Raw genomic sequence first — 21,749 nt, forward strand, 5'->3', positions numbered from 1 at the left:
CTAATTTTTTTATTGGTAAAAGTTAAACTTGTTTAAATTTTTCAATTAAAGTAACTGGCAAACAAACTTACTTGTAGTAGTTTTGGGCTCTATTTTCTTAACTAAAACAGACCTAACTTGATTTTTATCTACATCTTTACATTCTTTTGAAATATCATTAATTTCTTCCTTAGAATTCTGGTTAAGTACTTGAAGAGATAAATCTGATGTCCAATCTTCATTTATCATTTCTAATGTTCCAAATTCATTTATTTTGAACTAGAAGGAACATTAATTTTGTTTAAACATTTTAAAAATATATTTTATATTTATAAAATTTTTATGATTTTTTTATAATTTTTAATATTTTTATAATATTATTTAAATTTATTTAAATTTAAATAATATTGAACAATGAGTTCGAATGTGCATGCACTCCATTTTCCATATGATTGCATCTGATATTACGGCAGATTTCACTGGAGCCCATATTATCCTTACCACCCTACACCCGGAACATCTCAAATGCTTGGAGGTGATTGAAATTTTCAAGGCAGGATGCAGAACCACCTGCATTAATTTTAAAGAGGAGCTGTGCCTTTTGATGGCATGGCAGGTCCTACTAGACAATAATATTTAATTTGCAATCATATGGAAAGTGGAACACATGTGCATTTAAACTCATCATATTGTTCAGTATTATTTAAACATCATGGAACGCATGCACGTATCATATCACAAAACTAAAATAAATTGTCAGAAAATACGAAAAAATTTTTATATATGCAGTATCTAGTTACTCTGATAGATTTATAAAATTTTCATTCTAAAGAGCTCTTTATTTAGCATTATAATATATATTATACTAGACAAGTTCTTGTTACACAACTCCATATAACAGATTATCAACAATAAAACCATTCAATTGTAACAGAAAGAAATCCAAGAAAGCTTTCTATTTGTGTACATAATAAATTATATAATAATTTACCAATAAATAATGTTTTAATATATACTATTTTAGAAAAAAGCAATCTGGTAACTATCTAAATATAAATAAACACACACAAAAATACCTTAGAATAATAACCATAAAAATTTCTAACAAATCTATAAAAAGTAAAAATTTCCTATTTCTTTCTAACTATTTTATAATATATATTACAAACTGACAGAAAAGCAAAAACAAGGAAGAAAAAATTGCACTATCAAGCAGGTGTCATTGTCGTTGCTTTCGGACATTAGCCCTTAAGACTGTCACAATTTCGTTCTTATAAATTAATCTTTATATTTAGTAAAATTCATTCAAACATTTTTAGGTAAGTATAATTAAACTTTTTTTAATTGTAGGTAAGTAATCATTCATAAAAATAATGAACGAAATATGAAATGCCCTCATTTAACTAAAATTAATACTAAATTGTAATACTGTACTTTTCATTGTGACTGTTAGTTAATTATTGATTGAAAATAAATTATTGATTGGTTTAATAAATGTATTTTTCTTAATAACTAAAAAGAATAGTATCCTTTTGCTAACTTTTGAAACCTAGCCCCATGTTTTGCGTTAGATCTTTGTTTTGTGTAACACGGCACTTTTTCAGAACATAACTACCATGTTATATGAGGGATACTTGTATTACTTTTGTAATTATTTTTTAAAATTTTATTAAAATAAATTTTTACTTAAATCTTGAACAATTAGCAAATTAAACATTTAATATCAATTTTATGTGACTACTGATATTTAATTTCTACAATAAATCAAGAAACAATTACCTTAAGATTACTTCCTGGCAAAGTAGCTACACCATCTTTCCAATCCATAGCTTGAATTGGGTCAAAATCTGGGCTACAAGGGTCTGTTTTCACAGTTGTAATTGTATTTGAAAAAGAAACTGATGATGATGTAACTGATGTCACAGGATAAGATTTAGGTTGAGAAGAAACGGGAGTTAAAGTTGGTGGAATTAATGGAGCAGAATGATTTGTAATAGCAACAACAGGTGTTGTTACCGTAATAGGCAGAGGAACTGATGTCCTTAATCCAGATGACATAGTAACTGATGTAACAGGTACTAAAGTTGGTGGAAAAGAGCCTGAACTAGAGGAGGTTACAGTAGTTGCAACAGCAGCTGAAACAGGTGAACTAGTGGCTACAATTAAAAGTGGTGACTGAGATGGATTATTGGATGATGATGATAACACTGCTGATTTAGATGCATTTGATGGAACAACTACAACTGGTATGGAAGTATTATTTGCAACTGCAGGCACTGCAGGCAATGTAGCTCGAAGAGTTGTTTGATTCAGCACAGTATTAGCTGCAGCAATATTAGAAACAGCAGATTTATCAAGTGGAAGTGTAGACAATCCTGATGTGTGAGGTGCAACCACTATTGGAGTTGTAATGACATTTGTTACAGTTGTTAACTGTAATTATTAAAAATCTAATTAGATTTTAATATTTTTATTTTAAATTAATTTTAAGAAGTTTTAACTTTTTAAAAAATTTCCTATAATTAGATATTTCTATTAAAGAAAGATTATTTGAAATTCAAAACTGAAGCAATTTGAATCTTATTGGCTCAAAAATGCTTGGTTTTTAATATCTAGAAGGAAAGTTCCAATAAGGTATAATTTTTTGTTTTCTAATCTTTGTTTGAACTTTAAAATTTTAAATTAAAAAAATTCAAATTGCCTCAAAAATTTTTTGTCAATGAAATGGTAATTAAAATTAGATTTTTAACATGTAATTTCAACATCTGAGAAATTCAAGAATTTACCTAAAAGAACTAAAACTTTACAAAGTTCAAATGATTCATTCTAGTAAACATTTGATTATTCATATCATTCCAATGATGCCATCACTAATAAATGGTGTATGTAAGAATAATGACTAATTATACATTAATATTTATCAAAATGTATACAAAAATTCAAAGCATAGGTAACTCCCTATTAGGATATTTTAAAAATTCAAAGAACAATCAAAAATAAAATTTGTTTACTGCTCAGATAATTATTGTATTTTATGATATAATTATAAAAATGTTTATGAACTTTTATGAACTTTTCTGTTTTATGTAACGTGAAATAATCACACAAAATTATTTATTTTTCATAAATAATTTACTTTTGTAAAAATTTACACATTACAGTTTCATTGATTTATAATGAACCAAATAAATTCAAATAAAAATAAAGTGAACATGAGACAAATTTTAGCAGTGCAGAGCCCAATCAATAATGTATAGTGTAGGACTCATTCAGTTCATTAATCTCCACAATCACCATCCAAAGGTTTATCATCATCATCATTTGCTGTTTTCAATGATTATATATATATAACTGGTAGTACACAGGATGAATGTACCAGAGTAAATCAAGCATGTCACTTATCTTGGTCTCTGTTATTGGTCTAGATCAGGGATGGGAACCTTTTAGAGTCTGTGTGCCATACTGTAAGTATACTTAGCTTTAAAGATGTTTACACATGCCAAAGTTTCAGATTTTGAATAATGATATTTAAAGAAATTAAAGGAATATGCTATAATTAGAATAAACATAAAAAAGCCGATTGAAAAATGGATTATCAGGTGATAAATCAAAAGGATAATTGAAAAAAACAGATAATAAATCAAAATCATATATGTTACATGCCAGATGATTTTTCCTTATTTGTTCATCACCCGTTCTAGATGCATTGAAAAGATATCATTGCTTAATTTGTGTTTATGATTGTTAAAAGGCATCTTTTGCTTGTTGCAACAGTTTCTGAAATTAAATGTTTTGATTAAGAATTTCCTTATAAAACATAACATAGGGACTGTCTTTTCTGAACCTCATATACTGTATTGGGTTATTTATTTTATTGTCCACAACTACATTTTCAGTTATTTATTAAATTATTTATTTTGGAATTCTCATTTTCATTTTATTTTTAAAATTATGTTCTATTTTATGTTAACTGAGGAAGATCAGTTAGAACGATCGAAAACTTTTTTTATTTTAGTAAATTTTATTTGCTGGTTTGTTAAAGGTGTGTTTTTTTATCATATTTTATTTATCCAGTACGTACAATATATGAATATACTCTTCATTTATTTTTCTTCTCATCACATCTTTTTCTAGCTGAACTATTAATTGAAAATTTTTTTGTGCTATTGTGTGGTTTTGAAGATTACTCTGTTAGGCAGTACAAGTGGTGTCAAACCAGTCTGAAGGTACACAGTGAATTTCATTTCTTTGTGACAGATTCAATGTTTCCAAAATCAAAATCATTTTTCATGTATAAGTGGCCAAAAACAAGAAATTTATGATCACTGAAATAATGCTAAAGTCTACTGAACTTTTTATCCATGTTAATGCTACTTTAAAATTACAGTTTTGTCCTTGCAACTGTCAACGAATATCATTATGTACTTTATGTGAAATAACTTACTGTCTGGCAGAAACTCCCTACCTTGATATTCACCCAGCAGAATAGTGCAAGTTCAGAAAAATGAACATTTTCAGTGACCTGAAGTAGGTCCTCTTCTAAGACCTACTACAGGTCACAAATTTGAAATAGATGAAACGTCTAATGTTTTGATGTTCAAATGTGTCAGGCACAGAAGAATTTATATGAAAATTTAAAATCCTCTAAAATCAACTAATAGGATGCATCAAAGTGTAGAAATTGTAAAACAGTTTTCATAATGATGTGACCATTCTGCTGAGTGAATACCAAGGTAGGGAGTTTCCACAGTATAGTTTAACCCAGCTTCTGGAGTATTTTTATAACTGTCTATTACTGCATTTGAAAAATGATGCCATAATAAACAGTAAGCTATTTCCTGAGATCCTCTTGAGACCACACTCTTGTACCAAACATTCATCCACACTTTATTAGTAGCTAAGTCAAACTCCCAAACTGTGACAATAGCGAAGTTGAGGTCGAAGTTTTAAATGCGAAAACAGGCACTGTACGTCAGACGTTCAGCGCCGCTTTCCTGTAAGCCTAGAAGTTTGACAATGGCATTTGGAATGTCGAGCGTGATTCCACTGACTTTCCAAACACCATTGTCAAACTTCTAGACCTAAATCAACATACTTTTTCTGCTTCACACTTTTTAGAATTCTGATAAGCCGACTCCCCTCCCCTGAAAAATGAGTTCACACCACACAGCTTATTGTATGGTGTGAACACAATTTTCAGGAGGGGACGACTTATGACGTCTAAGAAGTGTGAAACAGAAAAAGTATGTTGATTTATCCAGTGGTGACGAGTTAAACGATGTCAAGTAAACCGAGTTTTTAAACATTAATAACATTATTGCCTATGTAAGTCGGCCAGGATCACAGAAAACTGACTAATTAACCTACGGTGTCAAGTTATCCGGGTGTCGACTTATGCAGAGTCGACTGTATTTCAGTTCAATCTATGTCTAATTTATAATCAATGATCTTAAAGTGTAATTAATAGAAAAAAATGGAATATGCTCTATCCCACTTCTGTTATCAAAGTCTAGCATAAACACATTAGACAAGTTCAGTATACAAACTTGAATTTCAGTATTAGTTCTTTAAGTGCACAGGAAATAATATAGCAAATAATTTTACTAAACAAACAGTGTGCTTTCAAAATGTCTGAAAAGCAAACAATTACAAGATACTACATGATTCATTCATGCCATTTTCATTTGTCTGAGATAATTCTTCATCTAAAAGTAAAGAAAATTTGGACTCTATATAATAAAATTGGTAACATGTGAAAACAATCATATTGTTGCACTGGTGGAAACCAGTCTAAACACAGTGTGCTTGGTGGTAACAACTGGTTTTTTTTTCTGAATGCTACACACTGAAATCAGTTCTGTTAATAAATAGCCTGTACATACATTGATACATTTACTTTATTTAATAAACTTGTCTCTTCTACATTGATATGACTTCCAGATCCACAAAAGTTAAAATTAAAGAATATAATATTCATGACATTCTTCTTAATACAGAGTTAGCAAAATTGTTTGTAATGCATGTTTTTGTACTAGTTTGAAATACTTAAAATTGTAGATTGTAATAACAGCCTAAAACCTTATTTTATCATTGAAACAGTCAAAACTATAAATCTAAAATTCTTAAATAGTTTCAGAATTATCTGAAAACTAAAAGCTTGCTTTGGCTAACCATTAAATTATTTTATTTCATTTTTAATTAAAATTATTATTTTAATTGACTCTCAATTTTTTGTTTTATACATAGTTGTTATTTCTTTATGTATTGAAATGTGCAATCCAGTTATTATGATCAATCTTCTTTACACACCAGGATTCAATACAAAAACACACTTACATAAGATAAGTAACAACATAATAACTGGATTGTTATTATGTTGTTTCATAATTTTGAATTTAAAATAGTTTATCCTAAAACCTTAACCTTGAATTCATTAAACAATGAAGTTAAGAAAAATGCTTAATCATTAATCAAATTTTGTGTTAATTCAATGTCTCTATTACTAAAGGCTTTGCCTTGTCACAGCAACCAATACTCTGTCCACTGAGGTCCTTTTAATTCATAATAATCTTAGAACCCCATAGAAGCATTGACCACTTCCAGATACCTTTTTCTTTGTCTTTCTCCTCCTTTCTTTTCAAGAATTTTGCCTTCAAGAATAGTTTTTAAAAAATTATTGTGCCTAATAATATATGACCTTTAAATTTAATTTTCTTTTCCCCTATTTCCTGTATTAACTTCGTTTGTCCTGCCACTTCCCTCAGATTTGTTTCATTTGTTTTTCTGTTCAGTCCAGCTTGATTTGTTTACTCTCCTGCATATCTGCATTTCTACTGTCTCCAGACAGGTTGTCTTTTGCTTTCCTAGTGTCCAGCATTCATTTCAATACAACAAAATGCTTCAGAGAAACATCTTAGTAAATGTTTTCTTTGCTTCAATACTTAGGTGTTTTGACTTTAACAGATTTTTTTTTTGCTTTCAAATGCTTGTTTCCCAAGTATTTGAAAGCAAAAAAATTTTTCTTTTTTTTTAATCTCCTTTACATACCTGTTATCTTCTGTGATTTCACTCCCTAAATAGGTAAAATTTCTTACTTGTTCCACCTTCCAGTCAATCCTAATGTTAGCTTTTGTCTTCCTGGTGTTCTTTTCTACTACAGTCACCTTTGTTTTCTTAATGTTTAGTTTTAAATCCATTGATGCAAGTTCTCATGCAATATACTAAGCATATGATTCATTTCTCTTTCTGAATTACTCATTGTCACTATATCATCAGCAAACCTGATGCAGTGTACCTTTTTCCCATTTATCATTATACCTTTTGTCTTACTCTTTATTTTTTTATAATCTCTTCACTCTCTTCATATTAAACAGATAAAGAGAATGTGAGTGGCCATGTCTTACACCCCTCTTTATCTTTGCTTCTCTCTCCACAGTCCTTTTCTGTTGTCAATTCTAGTAGTTCTTCAATGTCTTCATACATTTTTTTTCTATTGCTTCTTTCTCTGAGTTAAAAGTTGAAAAATATGCCTGAATTATTATCAAGTCTGTTGGTATACTGCTAATTTTTATCATGAGTAACCTGTCATTTACATGGTATATATTACATACACTTTATGCCCATTCCTTGTTAAGCATTATTGCAATTCCATTCTTTCCTCCACTATGAATTATCCTAATTATCCACTGTAAAAATCTTCAATTCCCTTCCATCTTGTTCCACATAATCCTCCAATTTGTATTTTATTCCTGGATATTTCATATTCTTGGCTTCTAATTTTTCTAACTTCATCAATGTTCTTCATTCCATGTTGCAATTTTGATTTTCTTTATTGTACTAGGATTTTGCTGATTGATGACCCTGAGAGACCAAGATCTTTTTTCAACCCCTGTCAGACATTGGGGTCTGAGATCTATGTTTAAGTTTTGTTTACTTTATGATGGCAATTCAATGTTTAATACTTAAAGATGATTCAAGTTTATTTTATAATTTGTTGGCATGAGTAACGCAGCCAAAAACGTTTTTAAGCTATTAAAGACTTCCTACTGGATATGTTAAAGGTGTAGTACGTTTGATTTGTGTTCCAGTAAACGTTTTTCTTTTGTTTTATGAGTAATATATTTTAATACTCTCATACATATGATGTAATATAACACAATATATTAACATATCCCATGTTGAAATTTTTCTCCGTTGCGTGTCGCACCACGTGAATTTTTGTCGATGTTAAGCCTAACAAAAATTACATGTTTTTGAAAAAAACAATCGTGGCTATTCTATCATCAGAAATTATATTTTTATTTTGCACAAACAAAATAGATATATTAATAAATGTAAGAACAAAAAAATTATATTTCAGAAGTTAGTTTTAATATAAAAATTATAACGACTAGCGACATCTAGTTTCAAAAACGTTCTGATGCTGAAACGAGATATCTCGGGTCAACTGGTCAAGGTCATCATGTTTCAGCCTGAAATATCTCAGGAATACCAAGGAACAGGTTAATAGTATTTTCCAGTGTGAGATGACATATTATTAAGGAAAAGAAAGTGTTAATTATTATTACTGTTATGATAATCCACATAATTTTAATATTTTTTCATTTTTAATTTTTATGTTAGTTGCATTGTGGGTTCTCCCATACATGGTGCTCTAATCCTGTATACAAAGCAGGAGTTGAATAAAGCTTTATTATTAGAAAAGCGAGTCTAGTCTTTTTACAGAACTAAACATAATTTTTAAGATAGCATTTCACTTTCATGTTTTTCAACCACAAATTATGATCTTATTTAAAGCCAACTTCATAAAACAAAAAAAAAATATGAAAAAATGTAAAAATATTCACATGTTTTTACAAATACTGTTGTAAATAAATAAAGATGCAAGTAATTTAAACTACAGTAAGTATTTTTATTAAGAAGAATTGTTATACTTGAGATATTAATACTCACTTGAGGTTTGTTTGTTGTAATTGTACCTGGGGCTCCAGAGACTGTTACAATTATAGGTTTCTGAATTGTTGTTGCAGAACTGATATCTCTGAAATCTCTTGTAACTGAAAATGCAAATTTTATAAATTGTATAAAATGTAATATTCACTCAGAGTTTCATATAAAAATTAAAGTAAATAAAGAATTTGTAATATAAATAAATTAATTTTTGACAAAATAATTATTATTTAATTTAACGTAAGCTAAAAGATATAAAGCAAAGTAAATTTCAGATAATTAGGTAGCAGACCAAAATAAAATTTAATTTAACCAAGAATATTTTGAGTTGTTTGATCCTTTATTGAAGAGTAAGTTGACTTACGTTATTGTTGTATGGGAATTGGACATAATAAAATGGAGAAAACAGTTACATTTTAGAACAATATTTAGACTGGAGCATTCTGTAGCATATTAAGGATTGAAATAGGCAAAACAATGGATTTAATACTTTAATATTTTGGTCTAAACTCATCATTCCATGGGAGTTCTATAAGATAATATACGTGTCTTTATTGTGTTCTAATAGAGTTAACAGCAAAATGAAAAAACTAATCTTATTTAAATTAAAAGAATCCTAGATGAACCGAGCTATTCATTTGTATTTATGAAATCTTATTTAAGAATATTTAAGAGACATCACAATTCTATAACTTTTAAAACTTGATCTCAATTGTAAGTCATATATAATACAGACCAAACCAAACTGCATCTTACCCACTTTTTAAACTTTTTCTAATCATCTGTGCTGTCAAATTACTAATGTAAAGAACTATCAAAATAAGAATGTTTCATCATTCAAAAACAAGCTTATAGAATAATAATTTAATGTATAAAATTAAATTTCATTTCAAACTGCATCTTATCCATGCTTACATTTATTTCAAAATTTATCCACTTAACTAATCAAAAACATTAATACAGATGATCGCAAGATACAGAAAGTATGCTGTTAAAGCTATGTATTTTGCATAAAAATAAGTGGTTTCTATGCTTGAAAAATAATTAGCTAAAAATTTAATTTCAAGTTTTTGATATTAAATCTGCTTTGGACTGAAATTAAATAACTAATGCAATGCAAGCAGAGGTAAAAAGGAGAGTTTAAATTTAGCACTATAAACAAAAAATGTGAAAAAAAAATAGAGGTAAGTAAAATAAAAATGCTGGAACTAATTTGGTGCCTAAATTAAAATAAATTTAAAATTGCTGTAAAATTAGTTTATTAATTTTCATGGGTGATGCAGAACCAAATGAATAAATAGTTATCAAAATAAAAAATGACAACTTATTACTAGAATATTTTTATTTTCCTGGCTGTTATATATAACAGAAAAAGTATAGCAATCAGTTAGAAAATGACCCCTCAAAAATTTTATATTTTTGGATTCAGAGGACCTTAAAATGTCAAGAAATGTGCAAAAAATTTGGGAGTTTTTCTGTTTGTAAGAACGTTACAGTGTGTGTGGGGATCATGATTTTGTTTACCCTCTTTGAAGCTTAATAACTCCTGTGCTTTTTGTCAAAAATTTCTGAAATTTTGCAAAGAGCTTTGTTTATTAGGGGGATGCTATTTGATGCTATTAAATTTTAGTAATTAAAGGTCAAGGAGGTGGGGAGATAAAAGAGGCCATGTGTACCTACAGAGTAGTGTCAGACAGACTTAATGATAATTTTACTTCTTATTAGCATTTACGATCTTTTTATAAAACTCATCCCTACCCTCAAAATTAAGGTTTTTGCAATTTTATAATAGTTAAAAATATAAAAACTTTTAAAAAATAAAACATCATAACAGATGATGCCACCAAATGTTGCTGGGAAAGTTGAGAAACTCGTTACTGAATTTTTTTGATATTGATCCAACTTCTGTTTTCACAATTAGGTGTGGTGGAGATGAGTGCAAGAAACAAAATAACAGCTCAAAGATTGCAATGTGTAGTTATTTCCTGGCCAATAAGGCACCTCCAAATGTGGAAGAGAACAGAAATTATTTTTTCAATCAGAAGATATTCATTTCTATCTTTGGATCAAGCTTATGCTCTTACTGAGAAGAAAGAAAACTTCCTGTTATAAGAAAAAAACAAACTGAAAATTATTCATGTCATACAACAGTTTTTAGTTTGGATGACGATTATCCTGTGGAAGAGTATCTGACAACTATCAGAAGCCAAGAGACTAAACATTGAGAAAATGAAGAGTGAATGCACTATTAGAAGGGATATGTTCTATAATTCAGATACAGAAAAATTTGTAAAATGGTAAATGAAAAAGAAAAACAAATCTCTGACTTGACACCAGAAGATGTACCAAAAGGAGGTTCGCTAAACACTGCAAAAATTTGAGACATTGAACATCTGCTGGAAACTCATTTTGAAGAAGCATTTATCAGAATTCTAGAGAGTTGTTACACAATGCTGCAAATGAAAATGATGATGAATTTTGTGACAGCTTATATGAATAGTCTGATTCATGGCATTTCTTCCAACACACAGCAGAGTCACAGCATTCATTCTTCCAAATTTTAACATTTCTTCAATCACATCATCCAGACCAGGAAATCTTCCATTTTGCATTCTTATTGCATTCCTAACCTCATTCAAAAGAATAGGGCCACATTCACCACTATCTTCACTTATCTCTGTAATTGTTTCTCTATTTATGCTATCTCCACTGCTCCTCAACAGGCTCAAAAAATTCACATTTATTTTGCATTTCACATTCATCCCGTAACATCTCGCCATTTCACTTTGTACACACAGTGCACTTTTCTTTTTGTTGTCAAGTATATTCTTCATTTGCTTCCAGGTTAGTTTTATTTTCCTCAAATGCTCCTTGGACATATTCAGTCCATTCTTCATTCACTCTGTCATTACTTCCCTTAATCACTCATGCAGCTGCTTCTCTTCACTTTGTACTCATCCTCACTCACACTGTCATTCAGTCAGGCCATGTATGCAGCCTTTTTCTCTTTTGCTGCTCGTTCAATTCTGTCATTTCCTCACACAGTCCTTCTCTCATGGCTTACTCTGTTACATCAGATACCTCTTTTGCTGCTTCTACCACACAAGATTGGAAATGCTTCCAAACCTCCTCCATATCACTCATCTCATTTGCTTTCCCCAATTTCAATTCAACATGCTCTCTATACTCAACTTTTCTATTCATAAAGCACTATTTTCATTTGCTGCAGAGCCTCATTTGTAAACAAATTATTTAAAATTATCCAAATAATACATAAAGAAGAAAGTTTGTTGGTTTGTTCTTCGTATATTTCAACAGTTTGAACAAATGCAATGAAATTTTTCAGAGACTATCCTCTCATCCAACAACTTTTGGTGGAAATTAATTTCAACCTCCTACCTGTAACAGGTCTCCTTTCTATCTGACCAGCAGAATTTGAATAATCTGGTGGCATTTGAATATGAAAATTACCAATGAGAACAAAATATGTTTTCAGAAGTTTAAGGGTGCAGAGTTTAAATATTTTGTCCATTTTTCATAAAATTTGATTGGTTGGTCAATTACATTCATATTAAGTTGTGAATGATATGTTAGAATCAACATTAGAAAAAATTTGCATGTCTTGAATTATCTTATGCAGATGGAATTCAACAACTATTTCCTGTTGAAAAACATTAATTCCTGTCTACATGAAATTACACTCTTCTATACCATCCAAGTATCACAATATTAATAAGCACAAAAGCATGTACTTGGGCACATTCGGCATCATACAGGTAGGTGGGAATCTTGTGTCCATTTGCCTCAAAATCTGATTGTACATTTATTTTTAGTTTTGTTATATAAATTTAAATAAGATTATTTTGGAGAAGAAAAAACAAATCAAAGTTCTTTATTGTTTTTATACTATTGTCTTACATTTTCTTTTTTCTTATTATAATTTATTTAACACTTCATGATAAACATGACAATGGCAGACTAAAATAACAAAAAACTCTTAATATGATTTTCATTTTGTTTGTTCTTACTTTTTGCCTAGACATATCTGCTAGTTGTATGTAAAATTACATAAATGAATGATTTGTGTAATTTGAGAATATGAAAAACAGAGTAAAGGTTTCTGTCATATAACACAGCAGTTACATTCTAAAAAGTGCTGTGTTATGTGAATCCATGCTACATGAAACAAAGGACTAATGCAAAACATAGGGTTAGGTTCCAAAGGTTGGCAAAAGTATACTATTCTTTTTCATTACTAGGAGAAATATGTTTATTAAAGCAATCAATAATCAACTAACAATCACAATTAAAACTATTGTATTATGTTAATGTTAATTTTAGTTCAACAAGATGTTTTCTTTTTACAAAATATTGTCATCTTCAGAGCTTTATATTGATCTTGATCAGAAATATCAGCAACATCTTCAATTTATTTTATTTTTATCATAAAAATTGTTTACAGATAACAAAATAAAAACAGGTTACTAACTGAAAATTTGTTCTAGCAGGTTACATTTATTCAGTTGAGTACTAAGTGATTTTTTTTCCAGAATTTGTGTTCAAATACTAAATAGTTTGAGTTGGAAACTGTTTGAATATTGAAATACCACTTGTATTTCATTCATTATTTTTACAAATGATTACCTACCTACAATTAAAAAAAAAAAAAGTTTAATAACACTTACCTAAACATCTAAACAAACTTTACTAAATACAAAAATTAATCTATAAAAACAAAAACATGGTGACAGTCTTAAAGGCTAACGTCTGAAAGCAGCAACAAAACCTGATTGATAGGAAAGCTAGGATAAGGAAGAAAAAAAATTACACTCTATTTTTATTAAAGTAAACCTGATGAAAGACACAAAGCAAATTGAAAATTTCAATATTCTAAAATTCATGGGCAAATTTGAGACAGCATGCAAGCTTACTTAAATAAAAACAATAAAAAAGATTCAGCAACGAGTTGCTTAACTTTCCCAGCAACATTTGTTGGCACCATATGTTATGATATTTTATTATTAAAAACTTTATAAAATGGCAAAAACCTTAATTTGAGGGTAGGGATGAGTTTTATAAAAAAAATTGTAAATGTTAATAACAAGTAAAATTGTCATTAAGTCCAACCCTACTCTGTAGATACACATGACCTCTTTTATCTCCCCCACCTCCCACCTTTTTGATCTTTAATTACCAAAATTTAATAGCATCAATCTCCCTAATAAACAAACCTTGCAAAATTTCAGAAATTATTAAACTTCGAAGAAAGTGAACAAAATCATGCCCTCCCCACACATACACTAACATCTTTACATACAGAAATGACCCCCATATTTTTTCATTTCTACACGTTTCAAGGTGTCCCAAGTTCAAAAATGTAAAAATCTTCAGGGGTCCTTTTCTGACTGATTGTCATGTTTTCTCTCTGTTATATATAACAGCAGGGAAAGTAAAAATACTGGTAGTCTCTTTTGTGCAATAAGAACAGTAAGAATCAAATGCTTCTAACATTAATTTAAAAAAATAAGCACATCTGTAATAGAGGAAAACCATTTTAATTCTTCATTAACAAGAACGATAAATATTATGATTCATTTGTAGTTAATAAATTGAAAGAGAAAAATAATTTTTTCTTTTGCAAGTTTCCACAATAATAAAATCTGTAAAACTCATATCAATTTAAGATTAATATTTTACTTGATTAAACTAATAATTTGATTAACTTTTAATATTATTTTTTATTTTCTGACATATTTTTATCTAAAATTAATAACTGAGTAAAATTCAACAAATATTAATCATCAGTAATGACTTTGAAATATTATTACGCTTGTCATTTATAATCAAATTTTCATTTTCACTATTTCATTTCACTAATCAAAAATTAATTAAAATAAGAGAGCAGAGTGAATAAAAGTTTATCCTGAACTTTCTAGTTAATGTAGCTATTTGCTGTACACAATTATATGCTTGCTATAACATAGGAGCAAACCTGATTCTTCATCAGATATTGTATTCTATATAATTAGAATTAGTTATTAGGACTGAAATGCTAAACATTATTATTATCATTATTGTCATCATCTAAGATTATTATTACTTTTATGCAATTTTCAATTTTAATTTTTTAGTAAAAAATGAAATGAAAAAATAAAATAGAAAAAATAGAAATATAGCCACTATTTAAAGTGCTTATGCAAGAATAAAAATTTAAATTTTTCTGAAGCACAATATTCATAGGCATTATTGTTTTATTTATATTAAATAATATTTGAGAAAAATTATTATTTAATGAACAATTATTTATTGTGACATTAAAAATTGCAGCTGGCATTGTGACAATCATTTTTAATTTATTTCATTTAAAATGTATGCTCTCCACCTCAAATTATTACTGTATTGTTTTGCCCCTGTAAAGGTACATCATATTTTTCCAATTAGCAATGGAGTTGTGCTCTATCTATCTAACTCTTTCCAGTGGGAAACTTTGAATTAAAATAACGTGACTTCCGGTTTGCATCAAAAGTTCATATGTAGTTAATTGGGGCCTCCTGCCCCAAAACTTTCCACATCTGGTCTTCAATTTCATTTATCTAACACTGTTCTCAAGATTAAGGAAAGACAGACAGACAGCAGTGGAAATTTATAGGTCTATAATTTTTTAAAATTGCAGCCTAATAATTATACATACTAATAATAATAATAATTATAATTATTTACCAAAATTTTTGGTAAATAGATTATCAAAGAGAACAAATTGTCAATGTCCAGACATAACTCTGATTTTAAAAAAAAGATAATAGGCTTATAAATACACTAGCAACAGATACAGAATGTATTATGAAACAAAGCATTCAATTTTATCATCTCCATATGTATCTTAGGTTTATATGATACACCAATTAGATTAGAAAAAATAGCTTAAAAATTAATTATATCAAGGGCTAAAAGCTACCTTTGTAATAGCTTAAAAATATAAAGAACTCAAAAACAGGATAATATTGTAGAAAACAATACTTAATTTGATACTTACTTTTCAAAAGTTATTTTTGTGAATGCCGTGAACAATTATAAAAAATATAAGTCAATGAAATTTAAGAAAAAAAATTAAATTTAAAAACATTTTTCTTCCATAAAATGAAACTGATGATTATTGTAAATTAAAACAAATGCACATAATGAGAAAAATAATATATTTCATAGTAGACTAGCTTAAATAGTAGGTAAAAGCACACTGAGATGAACAGTCCCATTTTATCTAACCACTCCTATGTGGTTATAACAAGTTAAAACTAGTATGGATAGTTCCAGGTCAGAACCATTCAAAGAAACTATTCTGGATTCAGAATTACTTGGAACTGTTCCACACCAATTGTTAAGACAGTTCCAGTCAGAACTACCAATGGCATTCTTCATTCTGTAGTTTTATGAATATGGCTTTTCATGAAACAGTGAACTCTTATCTGGATTTGAAGTTGAACTAAACGAAAAAGTTACATGGCTTTTTAGGAATAATGAAATTATTTTAAGTATTTTAAATTTATAAATATATTTGAAATAGTTCTATTATTATTATAGTTCATAAGTATTGATATTTGTTTTTATTGATAACTAGCAAATATACGAGTATTTTGTGGGAACATAAAACAAATGTTAAAATAAAAGCCATGTTAAAAGTTTGGTTATTTTAACTTATCATTGTTATGTTTAACATGAAATGTCAAGGGTATGACCTGATGATAATCTTTAAATAAGAACATCAGAAAACATTAGTTCAGTTATTAAATTTCTTTTTTGTTACTAGATTAAGGTGTATTTTGAGTTTATTATAGCCTGTATTTTCCTTGGGGTCTTAGAGAATAAGTATGAAAATATTTATTGCACATCAGTGAAAAAAGCTTAGAAGTATATAGAAAACATGAACATTCTATTTCATGTGTATTATGCATATGTATACACACACATTGTTTACACATATTACAATTATGGCACATATACAGGTAAATTGCAATTAATTTCTGTTACAATGAATTAACTGAATTATTTTCTGCTTTAAATATTACATGATTATAAACAAATATTTACTTATAACTCTTTAATTAATCCTGGCCAGGATATAAAAATGTTTGGCAGCATGGACAAGTCTATTTACTTAATGAATGAAACATTATTGACAAGTCTTTGACATTGTTGATAAATCATCAGTAAATCTTAAAATCATTGTGCATTATTATAAAATGTTGAACTTTTTAAAACTTCCAGAGTCCCAACTGAGTACCATACGTCACCCAGCCAAGACCTATAGAACAATATGTATAAATCTATATATGTATGTTTTTTTTAATTCTTTCCATCTGTGAGCACAAGTATCTTTTTTCCAGGCCCACTTGAAAGACCTGCCAAATCCATCATGGACTTAAAAAAGGGTGAGGAACAGGTCCAACATATCCAGAGAAGTCCACCCTGAAGAATTCCTGGGGTTTTTCATCCCACTTAAATTTAATCCCAGATCTGCAGAGCAGTAGGCTGATACCTTAACCACCTTAGTTATCCAGGCAGTGCAAATATTATTTTAAAAATAATTCCAAATCAAAATCTATTATTACTATAGTGATAGTTATAAAATGTAAAAATACTAGATGCCAAGAAATGCTACAAAATTAACAACACAACTGTCTATTGACATTACAGAAAGGTTTATTTATGCAAGTACCTGTGACAGTACTTAATTGTCTTCTTAGTGTAATATTATCATTTACAAAGAACAGAATGCTACTAGTTGAAAAATGGAATACAGACAGTAAAGAACATTAAAAAAAAAAATTATTCCTCACACACAAATATGGAACATAATTGAAATAGATAAAATTACAAAATTTTTTAACAACCTGAGTACACAATGACATAAAACTAATAAAAATTTCCAAACTAATATATGAACACAGATTAACACACAGCATAGCCATTAATGAAGCAAAATGCTTTTTAGTGCAAAATATGCAACTTATGACCATAGAAGTTTAAATAGCACTGTCCACAGTTCTGGTAGGTCAAGTTTGAAAGAGTTGCATGGTGACATTGATGCAATGAAAAGAGACTCCCAGATAAATAATGTTCTTTGATCCCCATATCATCTCGGGAGAATGTTTGTGACCAAAACAGATCAAATTTACCTTCTATTACTTGTTCAGCTAGTTCTGTTATACACCTATTATGTGTAACATTTTCATGATGCTCTGCAAGATGGGGAGGAGCATTCTGGCAGTCACCCCAATATATATCAAATTTGACCAGTTAGTGAATTTTGTAATGGAATAGCATAAACCCCAGATTTTTCAGAGTGTGACAATGTCTCTGTTATTGCAAAGGACCCTGTGCAATGTAGGTTGGGGTGCTAATAGCATTCTGTTTCTTTGTGAATGATAATATTGCCTGAAGGGGGCAGTTATATACTGTTGAAAATACTTGCAAAAATAAATTTTTCCATAATGCTGACAGACCGTTATGTTGTTAATTCTGTACTATAGTGACATCTACATGTTTAAATCGTACCATATTACCATAGCAAAAATTAGTATAGTAGACCCCCTATAACACGGGTTCATATAACACAGATTCGTATAACAGATTCATATAACACGGCGAAAAAATTGCAATCGGGTTCGTATAACACACTAAAAGAGACTTGTATAACGTGGTAAAATGTCATTGCCGACTCATGTTGCGACAGGATTGGTCAAATCTAAACCAATAGCAAATATTGTACAAACCATCAAGTTTAAACGAGCACTAGACCTACTAAAAACATTTATTATTCAACAGCCATAAAAATTATATTTTTATTAATGATGTCTCCAAAGTTAAGTTATTTTTCTGCGAAAAATTCGCTGATCAGGAAACACGACTCCGCCGTTCGACGAGCCACTCCGCAATGAAAACAAACTTAAGCAATGGCGTCGTCAAACGGTGCACACTCGGTAAGTAATCCTACAATTTTTGTTTATAGCATAGTTTATATGAATTATTCTTAAAAAATTATACGTAATTTGGAAATGTTGAGTCAAATTAGTCTAGAATCGATTAATTTTATGGAAGAAAACCTTTCAAACAGCCATAGCCCCTAACTGCACATGTGCCGGGCTGTGATTGGCTCATGTATTTAAGTGACTCGTACAACACAAATTCATATAACACGGAACGTATCTACCGTGTTATAGAGGGGTCTACTGTAATGTTATTATTTTTTCTACATTGCTGTGACATCATATTAAGTCCAAGTTCAATGCAATACTCCAGTCTTGCCTTGATCCAGAAATTTCATAGATTTAGACTCTCCCATCATAATTCCAGTGCAACTATCCAATCCAATACCTCTCTCTGAACATGTCATGAGATGTAGCATGTAACTGCCACTATTCCTAAACTATCTCAGATATAATCAAAATCAAGGTCTCTTTTTACACAAGAATATTTAGAAGCCACATTGCTTATGTACAGTACATAAAGAAAAATGTGTTACATGACACTGAATGACATTGCACCAAATAGCATTGCAGTCCTAGTTGCTAAAAAATGAAATTATTATAAAAGTTAATCATATGTTAGTAGAACTTTTAGAATTATTTTTTAAACCTTTATAGAAGAAATTTTAAGGTTATATAATACAGAATTAAACTTTTAACACCAATTTCATTCAAGTTCATTTATATTTCCTTTTAAATTTTTCAAGAGGAAAAAAGAAATGGTGTTATGGAGGCTGAATTAAAACTGCCCGAGATAGGGTGGATTACTTAGTTTTCATTTTCCAAATAACAAAAAATTTGGTTCATTTCCAGCAAGGAAATTTCTCTAAATTCATCTCAGAAGTTTCAAAATTTTCTGTGGGGAGGCGAGATACAGACCTCCTTTTGTCAGTGCTTTGCACCAATAACCCAACCCCCCTTATGCACTGGTAAGAAGCATTTTCCGTTTAACAATTTAAAGCCCAGTCCATCACTGATATCAGATTTCTTTTTCCAATCAATTTATAAAAATATATTACTTTCCAGCTTTATACAATAAAAAGTATGAACATGTTATATTATTTAATACTTACACTTCAAATTTCAATGTGAAGAAAGTAAATTGCACTTTAATAAATATTGTGAATTTAATTAAACATATTTAGAATAGCATAGATAAAAATGATTATATGAAATATCTCAAGAATTTTAAAACTAGGTAAAAACAATATTAAGTACTCATTATATTTTCAACACGCAATTAACTAAAATACAAAAAATTTCATAATACTTCCAAATATTAGTCACATTGTTTAATTTTTTTTAATATTTAAAATGCAATCCACATAAAGTTATTTACCTGTAACCATTGCAACAGATGGTGGAATTGACTGATTTGTTCTTATTTCACCATTACTAATTGTCAGATTGATCATAGGAGCAGACGAAGAAACCGACGTTTGCGTTCCTGCAATCGTAACTAAAGGTCGAATCATCCCGGCCGGCGGAGGAATCGTAGCAATCGTCGTAACATGCTTTTCGGTTTCCGCGATAAGTTTCTTTACTAGAGGAGGATTTTCTTGTGTCAAAGGAACCGATGTTATGGAAGTCATATTTACCTATAAAAAAATATTCAATATAAAAAAAAATCCTTTATATAGATAGAGAACATATAAAATTAAAAAACTAAATACTACTTGATAAATGTTATACTTTAAACTATCAGCAAATCATTTTTAATAAACTGAGCTTGTAATAAATATTTATTTTTATTTCCCCCCTCTCATAATGGAAAATTATTTCTTTTATTTATATAGTGTTCTGGCTCATCAGACTAAATTGGTAAATATTGTTAATGATGATTCCATCAGTATGATTTGTAAAGAATGAATACATTTTTGCTTATGAAAAAATTCTTAAAAAGGAAACGGGGAAAATATGTAAACAATGAAATAGATAATGGCGCCATCTACGAAGCATAGAGTACTACGATATATACAAATGTTAGAAACATTTCATTCAAATAAATTAAATACTCGTTTTCTGAATACAATAATGAATATTTATCCATAATTTATATACATTGACGTTAAATAATTCATCAGGAATATTTAACGTATCAATAAAATTAGTTTAGGAACCGAAAATATATAACATTTTTTTATCATTTATTTTTTTAACAATAAATGCCCATTATTTAACTTGTTACGTTAGCTTATTGCAAACGATTAATTTAAAAATTTTTAAATTAAAATCTTAATAATAAACAGTTCCGTTACGTTTCATAATACACAGTAATAATTTATTCGCTAACGTTATACGTGCAATTACTAATTTAAAAAAACGCTAATTTATTTTCATTAATTATTATTCGATTATTTTATACAGCTAGTTTGATTATATTATAATTATTTTTAAAAATTATTAATAACTGTAGACTTACACTGACACTTAATTGATCATCATATTCGTTATGTACAGTACGTACGTACAGTACGTATATTATATCTATTGTATTTTTCTATGTATATATATATATATATATATATATAATTTAATACAGAGATGTTTATAAATAAAAATAATATATAATAAATGTATTAAAATTACCCTTTTTTGCTTGATTTAATGAATAAATCCCATGTGGTTTTTTTAATCAATTTCAACCGCGAAACAAACACTTTCGAAGGACGAACTACAACACTGATCAACATCGAATGTAACACCAGAAAGTTTTATTTGGCGTGTAGCGTATTTAATTTATAATTAAACTGTTGGGTTTTTTCTTTAAATTAAAAATATTTTAGGAAAAATAATATA

General features: G+C 28.8%; 1 protein-coding gene across 1 annotated transcript in view; it reads right to left on the reverse strand.

The window, feature by feature from the left end:
• Positions 1–21,749, reverse strand: part of LOC136989663 (lethal(3)malignant brain tumor-like protein 4) — a 53,490-nt gene extending 31,741 nt beyond the window's left edge. The window contains exons 1-5 of the mRNA XM_067287886.1: positions 21,540–21,749; positions 20,290–20,548; positions 8,932–9,035; positions 1,759–2,412; positions 72–258 (exon numbers count right to left, since the gene is read on the reverse strand). Coding sequence (XP_067143987.1) covers positions 72–258; positions 1,759–2,412; positions 8,932–9,035; positions 20,290–20,542 — 1,198 coding nt within the window. The 5' untranslated portion in view covers positions 20,543–20,548; positions 21,540–21,749. The remainder of the gene's footprint in view (positions 1–71; positions 259–1,758; positions 2,413–8,931; positions 9,036–20,289; positions 20,549–21,539) is intronic.

The sequence above is a fragment of the Centruroides vittatus genome, unplaced genomic scaffold, assembly GCF_030686945.1.
Source record: "Centruroides vittatus isolate TY-2023 unplaced genomic scaffold, ASM3068694v2 scaffold_752, whole genome shotgun sequence".
Taxonomy (NCBI): Eukaryota; Metazoa; Arthropoda; class Arachnida; order Scorpiones; family Buthidae; genus Centruroides; species Centruroides vittatus.